Raw genomic sequence first — 9804 nt, forward strand, 5'->3', positions numbered from 1 at the left:
AAGAAGAAGAAGAAGAAGAAGAAGAAGAAGAAGAAGAAGAAGAAGAAGAAGAAGAGGAAGAAAAGGAGAAGATGTTCTCCCGTTTCAATGAAAACAGGGTATGTGCCGGTGAGGTTAAGTTTTAGACTCTGAGTGAATGAGATCAAAAGAATTCTTACTTGACAATTATTTTTAATTGAAAATAAGATATTCTGATCATGGTTTTCCCCTCCCCCAGTTCCTCTCAGAACCTTTTTTATGAAGACATGAGGCCAAAGTATTGGGCCAGAGACTCACTGTCTTCAGGAGCATGGAGGGGAGCACTATAAACTTACACAGGCTCCACTCTTTGTATTAATATTTTTGAGATGGGTGGGTGGTCCCAATCCCTTAACTGGGGGACATGACTGACTAACTTCTGGATATGGTCTTTCCAGGTTCTCTCTCCCCTTGTTGAGTATTTCAGCTAATGTCATCCCCGTTGGATCCTAGGAGCCTCTTGCTTTCCCAGAATCTGAGATTTTCTGGTGGCTACCACCAGTTCCCCATCCCCCACTGCTACATACCTCTGGTCAATTTCCTGATCCTCTGTACATCTCCCCTATCTCCTCCTACAGAGAATGAAGGGAAGATCATCCAGAGACTGCCCCACCTGGGGATCCAAACCCAGACACTATTGCTAATGCCAAGAAGTGCTTGCTGACAGGTGCCCGATTTAGCTGTCTCCTGAGAGGCTCTGCCAAAGCCTGACGGATATAAATGTGGATACTTGAAGCCAACCATCAAACTGATCAGGGGGAACCCAATGGAGGAGTTAGAGGAAGGACTGAAGGTGCTGAAGGAGTTTGCAACCCCATAGGAGGAACAACAATATCAACCAAGCAGACACCCCCCCTCAGAGCTCCCAGGGACTAAACCACCAACCAAAGAGTACACAAGGAGGGACCCATGGCTCCAGCCACATATGTAGCAGAGGATGGCCTTTTCAGGCATCAGTGGGAGGGGAGGTCCTCAGTCCAGTGAAGGCTCTATGCCCCAGTGTAGGGGAATGCCAGGATGGGGAGGTGGAAGAGGGTGGGTGGGTGGGGGAGCACCCTCATAGAAGAAGCAGGGGAGAGGGGAGGGAGAAGAGTTTGTGGAGGGAAAACGGGGAAGGAGGATAACATTTGAAATGTAAATAAATAAAATAACCAACAAAAAATAAAATGTCAGCTTAAAGAAAAAAAACTTACACAAGCAAATACCTGGCTTCCCACATCTCCTCCTAGTCAGACCTTAGAGCCAGATCTACTGGTTGCTGCAAAGCCATAGAAGGTAAGTTCAAGTTCGTGTGGAAAGAAAATTAAATATGCAAGTATTTTCAAAGAAAACCCACATCGAAAGCATCCTTTAGCACAGGAAGCAGAGAAGTAGATCAGAGTGAATGAGAGCTCAAGGAGGAGTGCTCTCTCAGAAGCAAGAGAACCTTAGAAGCATGAAGCAAGAATCAGGTGCCTAGAGAACAGAACAAGCGGGGACTGCATCCCAGGTCTACCAGTGGTGAGCCTATGAGCTTGATGGATGACAAAACGCCAGACAGAAAACATAAAACACAAATGAGTAGCCTAGAAGTTCTGGTTGAAGAGCCCTCTCATAAGTAGTAAGAAAGGAACAAAAACAAGGAAAGAAAAATAGTGAGATGGGAGTTGGTGGTGAATGTTAAAATGTTGACATTCATTTAGTTATGTGTCTTGGTGAAAGAGAGGCAGACACAGAGAGGAAAAGAAAATGTAATGGGAAATGTTTTGTTTTTGCTGCAAGAGCTCAAAATGCCTCCTGCATCACTGGATCCAGTATGATGAGACATAAAAATAACATAACGAAGGTAAGAGTATAAAGGCTATGATCTATAAAAACAATGAGGTTTAATGAACACTGAACTTCACACACACAGAGAAACCCTGTGTCTAAGACATGAAGATATACTATGCAGATGTTAAAATAAACAAACTTTATAAATGAGATAGCTTTTATATCCATAGTCTAGATGCTTCAAAGTCCTCGGTGTTTAGACTTAAGTAAAAAGAAATAAGTTTGGATACAAGCAACAAACACTGGCGAGTAACCGTGAGAAGTAGAAACTAATAAAACTGCTGATTGCCTTACAAGAGCACACACAGGGCACGGAGAAAGCAAAGAGTTCTTTCTTTCTTTCATTTTTAAAGATTTTATGTATTCATTTATTTTATATATATGACAAGTACACTATAGCTGTCTTCAGACACACCAGAAGAGGGCATCAGATCCCATTACAGATGGTTGTGAGACACCATGTGGTTGCTGGGAACTGAACTCAGGACCTTTGGAAGAGCAGTCAGTGCTCTTAACCACTGAGCCATCCCTCCAACCCACAAAGATTTCTTAAATACAACACAAAAAGAATGGACTATAGGGGATTACTGGCAAACTAGACAACATTTAAATTTAAGAATGTCCAGGGGCTGCTCAGAAGTTGCAAGTACTCGCTGCTCTTCCAGAGAACCCGGACTTGATTTCCAGACCCCACAAAGAACCAAAAGTTACAGCCATCTGTCATTCTAGTTCCAGGGGATCAGACCCCTTCTTCTGGCCTCCACTGGCACCAAGCTGGTACACAGACACAAAGGAAGGCAAAAGACTCAGATGCACAAAATAAAAGTAAAGAATTCCTGTCACAATAGATACAAATGAGAGAATGAAAAGAGTGGCTGCAAATGAGGTTCGGTCGGGAGAGTGCTCACCATGCACATAAGAGCTCAGTTTATCCATGTAAAAGGTCAGGCATGGAAGCTTATTCCTGTAACAGAGGCAGGAGGAGCACTGGGCTGCCTGGCCGGTCAGTCAGTCAGTCAGTCAGTCAGTCTAACAAAACCAGTGACCCTGGCTCAAAAAAAAAAAAAAGTGATTGTGGGAGATAACTGAAACCATTCTGGGGGGGGCAGGGTTGTGGAGGGGTGGGGAGGAAGAGATAGGGAGAGCTCACACACGTACAAGAACACACACACACACACACACACACACACAGACTATCCCAATGAATAAAAACTAAAACCCTTACAAATCAAGAATTAAAGAAACTGTCTTCATCTGAAAAAAAAAAAAGCCATAAAAATTCCTTTAGTCAGTGTCTGAACTAATGATAAAACGTTGAAGGTTTTCCATCTACCATCGAATTGGGACAAGGAGGTCAGAGGTCAGCCATTGGCACGTGTTTCTGGTGATTCTAGTCAGTGAAATAAATCAAGAAATAAAAGAAAAAAGAAATTAAGAGACTAAAACCTGAAAAGGAAAAAAAATTGCAATTGTCATTACTCAAAGATGATTATGTTTTTAGAAAATCAAAAACAAATCTACAAATGAATTATTTATAAGCATGGTCACTGGATTCAAGGTCAATACATAAATTGGATACCAATTTCTATCATTAGGAAGGTGTTCCATATCAGAGTCTACTATAGAATATCAACATTGTATTTACGTATCAAAAGTTCTTTCCCAGCCATAAACAGCTCCGACACAACATCACGCAGCTCTATTTCTTCAGTAACCAGTGGTCCCGTCTGCAGGATTCGCCTGTTTGAGTCACTGAGGGCTTCCAGGACAGCCAGAAACCTCGACGAGGTGCTGTCAAGAAGCTCATCCAGCAGCCGCTCTGTGATCGTCCGTGGCCAGGGCAACTAGAGCAGGAGAGAAAATCAGAGTAGCTAGGAGGCAAAAACTATGGCCTGACTAGCCAGTACTGAGGGAGCAGTTTGTCTAACAGTGAGCTGGTTGCTTTCAGGCCTCTCATGTCTCTACTGACACTGAAAGGAAAAATTAAAGCTTTAGACCTGTGCTGATTAGGAAGAAAAGTTATGGGCCTAAGAATCCATCACAAGCTGGCCCACATAGGCCTGGGAAGGAGCAAGCAAGTTGTTAGATATCATAAGAGCTGGCAGGTCAAGAAGACATAAAACTATAAACATAGAGGAAAACATGTCTAGGCAAACAAGGACATGTCCAAGGCCCAGGCCTGCAAAGACATGCCTGGCGGACACTAAGTAATGGACCATCTGGTCCTCTCAGATATGGTTTAAGGTCAGATGCTTTGTTGACTCAGATTAACACCAACCTTAGGAATTTTCCACTCTGTTCTTCACGTAATAGTTAATATTTGAACTAGCCAATCATGTATGACCACACTGACCCCTTTGTTCCCTCAGACCTTTTCCCTATATAAACCCCTAACTTTCAACCCTCGTGGTCAGCTCCACTATCTTCTGCATGAGATAGGTGTGGTGCCGAACCAGAGCACCCTGAAATTAAAAATACCTCTTGTAATTACATCAAGATGGTCTCTCGTGATTCTTTGGGTGTACATCCTCCCGAGATTTGAGTGGGGGATCTCCCCCAGGGGTCTTTCAACACCACTTAAGTAAGCCACACCACCAAAGACTCTGCTATTTCTATAAAAGTTGAGCTAAACGGGGATATCTCATAAAAATACCAAAAAGCAAGGGAGGTCTCACGCCGAATACAACATTTCTTATGTGTGCCAGTGATTCCAGGGGAGCAGAGAAAAATTGTTTACCGTGGACACTTGTCAAGATAACATTATCTCCATTTGCTTTATGCACACCAGGTACAGTCCTAGGGAACTGATACTTGAAGTATGTTCGCCTGACAGTCATGTGGGGGTGCCTTTTAGGCTGAAAGTCCAGGGAATCTGTGGGTTTAGGTCAGTGTAGATAAATGCTGCAGGAAATTCTCATGCAGAGTGTGTCCTCAAACTCAAATCTAAAACACTGTTTTATAGTGTAAATAACTAGGGATTTAGTGGTTAATGTTATGGAAGCTTGATTGGATAGATAGATAGATAGATAGATAGATAGATAGATAGATAGATAGATAGATAGATAGATAGATAGATAGATAGATAATGTGTGAGGTACCAAAAGCTCTGGAACTGGAGTTGCAGACAGGTGTGAGCCGCAATGTGGGTGCTGGGAACTGAAACCTGGGTCCTCTGGAAGAACAGCCAGTGCTCTAAACCACTATGCAGTTGATGTTTAGTGCTGGGAGAAGCCACTGGGCTCTGGTTCACCTTTCAATAATGCCAGCTGGGGCATGTGATTCTGAGCCAGTAACAGAAATGCCCTAAGCCCTGATTTCTTTGAGTATAGTTAAAAAGCACCACAGCAGGTGGTTTCCAAGTTCCCCTCCAGGCTCTGAGATTCTGTGACTTTTCTGACAGAACCTGCTCACCACCACTCGCTCCAACCACCTTTGCCTTCATTTCCAGACCCTGCATAGCCAGTCAGAGATGGCTTCAGGGAAGACTTGAACCCAGAGGACACTGGTCTCAGAGAGGCAACAGGGAAGAGTTAGATAGAAGAGAAGACGGGAGGACAGGAAGACCAGAGGATTCGAGGAAACAGTTGAACCCCACAAAGAGTATCTGACTCACTCCCCCATGACAGTACTCAGTGCTGAGGTTAGGAGGGGCCATGTGACCAGTGAAAACATTGGAGAACTGTAGCACTTCCATGCTGGGCATTGTGGCTCCTCCAAGCTTTCTGTCACCCCCACCAGCAGAGAAGCCAGCACTGTCTAAATAAATAAGAGTTTCTCCCAGACCTGGCCCTGAACAGCCATTCAGCAAGCCTCCTGATGACTCTGCTGGTCCTAAACTGAAATGGGAAATTATTTTTAAATCTTCTGAGATGTAGGGGGTCATTTGTCACTATAGTATAGTCTAGTTCATGACATTCCCAATGGTAAACCTAAAGCTAATGAGAAAACCTCAAAGCTGATGTCAAGTACCTCAAGGCAAGGGTCTGTGCAGGCCGACTCTGAGGACTGCCCATTTGCAAGAGGCTGTTATGCAAACCTCTCCCAAGTTCATCTTCAGCAACTCATCCCTTAACATTGCAAAACTGAGATAATGAGAGGCCCCAAAAAGAGAAAGGAATGCTGGGAGGCCATAGCTCAGTTAGGAAGACATTCCATGGCTCTAAATTCTAGGGCCAAAGGAACAACACATACATATTGCAAGAAGTGTGTAAAGTAGGGAGGCCTTGGAGACTTACGCTTTGAGCTTCCTTTAGGTTGAGTCTTATCCTTGGTCTAAACACATTTTTGTTTCTTCTTCTAGATTCAAATACTCCTCTTTTGAAGATCATCACGGCCATCTGTCTCCACAAGAAAAATCATATAAGGAGTGACAACAGGATGCATGCCTCAGCCACTAAGATTGAGCGCTCAGTCAACAGCGCCATGCGGTAAATTTCTTCCATTTCATGAAATTTTCATACCTTTATCGTGGCCTCTCTGTAATATTTTCGGGAGGTTTCCAGAGAAGCAGAGGAGCTCATTAATTCCAGTTGCCTTAACTCATCAATTTTAGCTAATGCACGCCGAGCAAATGCCTGTGTTGCAATTAAAACAAATTTAATTCACAATAAGTTGGAGAAGAGTGATTAAAAATGTATAAAAATGGTATGTTTTGATGTCTGAGGCATTTGATTTAAGCTGAACTAAACTGCAGGCTGCTGTTGGTTCCTTATAACACAGTAGCTCTCCAATCTATCACTTCCTGTGAGCACCAGTAAGCTCTATAAATCTAAAGTTAATAAACATCCTGACACATTAACTCTATGAATTATAGAATGTTTAGGGGAAAGCCAAAATATAGATTAAACCAGACCTTTGTACTGAGTACTGCTCCCGTAACATTGCACACAAGCCTGCTCACACTCGAATGCACATACACGTACAGGCACACACACAGCCACATGCACACATGTTTACCATACTGAGATGGTCTTCACAAATCTCAGTCTTCTTGGTCTAACATGTGATGTATTCTCTATGGATGCTCACACAATGACCACTACAGGGTGAGGTCTCTGAAAGGCCTTACTCATTTTCAAGTCTTTAATACCCACACACAGAAAATCCTGAAGAACCCGATGGAGAGGCTGGGAGAAGGTGGGTTAGGCCCTGGAACCACCTCACCACTGCAATGATTCTCCAGAGACAAAGGTTCGGATGACCCCTTGAGGGGAGTTAAGTAGCAAAAGGTGGTTCAAGGATGCAACAGATTGCACATCGGAGTTCCAAAATTTCATATTGTTAACTTTGCCATTTTTTAAAAAAATACTTTACTCCTAGCTTTTCACAAAGAAAGTTCCAAGCCAGCTATAATATTAGAATTAATGAATTTGTTTTAAGTTCTCCAGTAAGCAAGAACCCAACAGGAATTAAAAGGTCAAAACCGCACTATTCTGTCTCCTATCATTTCAGGAGCTGTGTAGCAAACTAAGCCTTCCCTAGCATACTCAAGTTAAACATGTATATGTGGCAAGCAATTTCTACAATTCTCCAGAGCTATAGAAATAGCCCAGCAGGGTATGCATTCGCCTGCTCCCTTAGCTAGGAACTGCCTACCACCTAACAGTTCGGAATTAATCCAGGCAGGATAAAAACAAATGTTAAGAAACTATTCATGACCAAATTAGGTACATCAATTTGGGACCAAAACAGGAGTAGATCCGAGCAAACCTGTAAAAGCTGTGTCCTGCACCAGGCTCCCGGCCATCGGGCTAAGGGAACACTGAAACCCAAGCAGCAGTCCTCAGACCAGGCTGTGCATCCTGAGGAAAAGATGTGTCAGCCTGAAGAAAGGGGTACACTTTTCTAATTTTCACCAAGGCTACATCGCTGACAAGTGAGTTCCATGTACCATAGGGAGGATATTCATTTAAAATGATACTGAGATTCCATGCCAGCTGATGGGAGCGCATTCTGGCTTGTTACATGTCAAGTATTCAGTCTAAAAGATGTACAAAATGGAGGAAATAAATATAACAAATCATTCTGGAGGCAGAGAAGAATCAAGATAAACGTATAATAGGTGCAGTGGAGTCTAGAACTGAGCAGGGAAGAAAGGAGCTTCCTGCAACAGCAAACCGAGGACAGGAAGATGCTGTAACTGAGAGAAGGCGGCAGCGAGGGCTGGGAAGACAGGTCCGTGGGTATAATGCTTGCTACACAAGCACGAGGACCTGAATTTGGATCCCCAGACCCCAGGTAAAGCCAGGCAAAGTAGCTCACATCTGTAATCTCAGTGTTGCTATGGTAATATGGGAGGCTGGGACAGGCAAATCTCTGGAATCTTGTGGATCAACTAGCCGGGAGCAAGCAAGAGTGGAGAAGAGACGCTGTCTGAAACAAAATGAAAAGCGAGGACCAAGACCTTGCCAAAGGTTGTCCTCTGACCTCCACATGTGGCGTCTCTCTCCCTCTCTCCCTCTCTCCCTCTCTCCCTCTCTCCCTCTCTCTCCCTCTCTCTCTCTCTCTCTCTCTCTCTCTCTCTCTCTCTCTCTCTCTCTCTCTCTCTCTCTCACACACACACACACACACACATACCCTACACTCAAAAGAATAAAGAATAAAAAGAGCAAATAAAGTCCAAGCTGGCAGGGCAAGAGTCAAGGAGAGAGCTCACACACAAGGTAGAGGGGAAAAAAAGCCCCAAAACAGAATAGCCAAGAAAATGTCTTCAGATAAAACCAAGAGTTTCTTGGCTTTGCTTCCTTCTAGTTCTTTGGCTGGTCTTTTGCTTTGAGACATCTAGAGGAGAGGGGGTTTGATAAGCCGTACTTCAAATGCTGAAGCCATCCTCCTTAGAGAGCCACATACCTCCCCGTGGATGCCAGCCTGGCAGTCATAGTGGCACTGGCAGACAGCAGTGTAGAGAGTGGCTCTCCATGTCAGGTACCTGACAGACAGGAGCGGGACAGAGGATTCCATGCACATGCTGGCCCACAGCAGGAACTCTAAGGCCTGGGGAGCAGAAAGCACAACTGAATTGGTTCTCATCTCTTACACTAGTACACTTAATATGTACACATATTATGCCATAATATTACTCAGAACCATCAAAGTCCATGCTTTGAGTTCAGGTTGTTGGCTTTTCCAATCGGTTACCATAAACAATTGAGTCAAAGAAAACCAGCATTTCATGTGTGTGTGTGTGTGCACATGTGTATATGTGTGTTGGTGTGTGTGCACATGTATGTGTATACATGTGGAAGCCAAAATCAACACTGAATGTCTTCCCCCAATGCTCTTCATCTGATTTTTTACTTCTTTGAAATGGAGTCTCTTACTGAACCGGGCCTCCCTGACTCAGCTGGACTGGCTAGCCTTAGGACCTACTCGTCTCCACCTTCTCCGTGCAGGGATTATAGGCATGCAGCCCTGACTGGCTTCTTTATAAACATGGGTTCAAGAAATCAAACTCAAGAGTTCATGATCATAAAGCAAGCACTTACCAAGAGCCTATCTCCCCACCCCCGGATTTTTGTTTCTAATTTAAGTTGAGAGAGCCCCAAGTCTCTCTTAAGTTGAGAGATCCCCAAGTAGCTGTTTTTAGAGTCTTTATTGTTCTAGAATAGTTCCTTAAGAGGTCTATAAGCTGAGCTCACTTTCAGCAATATTTTTCAAGTGTGAACTCTGGTCTAGGAGCAACTCAAAGTTGCTAGTTGGTCTGTGGAAGTGGTGTGTTGTTTTGGTTTAGGAGGATTGGGAAAATGGAAATGGCTGAAATAGTCAGAATGAAATCAGATAAACTTAGGCCACATTCCCATTTCAGTGTCTCTCTAGACCTCAGCTATCTCATCTGTACTATGGGTACTATACACACCATTTCTTAAATTAATGTAACCTGTTCTCTGTGGGCTGAGAATAAAGTCACTACTCAAGTCAAATAGTTTTGACCATAGCAGGAAGTCTGTATCCAAAAATTGTGCCTACAATTCATTC

The 9804-nt window shown here is 43.6% G+C and overlaps 1 protein-coding gene across 8 annotated transcripts in view; it reads right to left on the bottom strand.

The window, feature by feature from the left end:
• The window catches only part of Cfap54 (cilia and flagella associated protein 54), a 302779-nt gene that overhangs the window by 262344 nt on the left and 30631 nt on the right, over positions 1-9804 (bottom strand). For all 8 annotated transcript variants that reach the window (XR_004112709.1, XM_031349079.1, XM_031349081.1 and 5 more), the window contains exons 6-9: positions 8680-8823; positions 6291-6404; positions 6066-6167; positions 3476-3674 (exon numbers count right to left, since the gene is read on the bottom strand). Coding sequence is in view for 7 of the 8 variants with exons in the window: in XM_031349079.1 (XP_031204939.1) it covers positions 3476-3674; positions 6066-6167; positions 6291-6404; positions 8680-8823 (559 nt within the window). In the remaining variant the exon portion in view is untranslated. The remainder of the gene's footprint in view (positions 1-3475; positions 3675-6065; positions 6168-6290; positions 6405-8679; positions 8824-9804) is intronic.

Source organism: Mastomys coucha, unplaced genomic scaffold (genome assembly GCF_008632895.1).
Source record: "Mastomys coucha isolate ucsf_1 unplaced genomic scaffold, UCSF_Mcou_1 pScaffold4, whole genome shotgun sequence".
Lineage (NCBI taxonomy): Eukaryota > Metazoa > Chordata > Mammalia > Rodentia > Muridae > Mastomys > Mastomys coucha.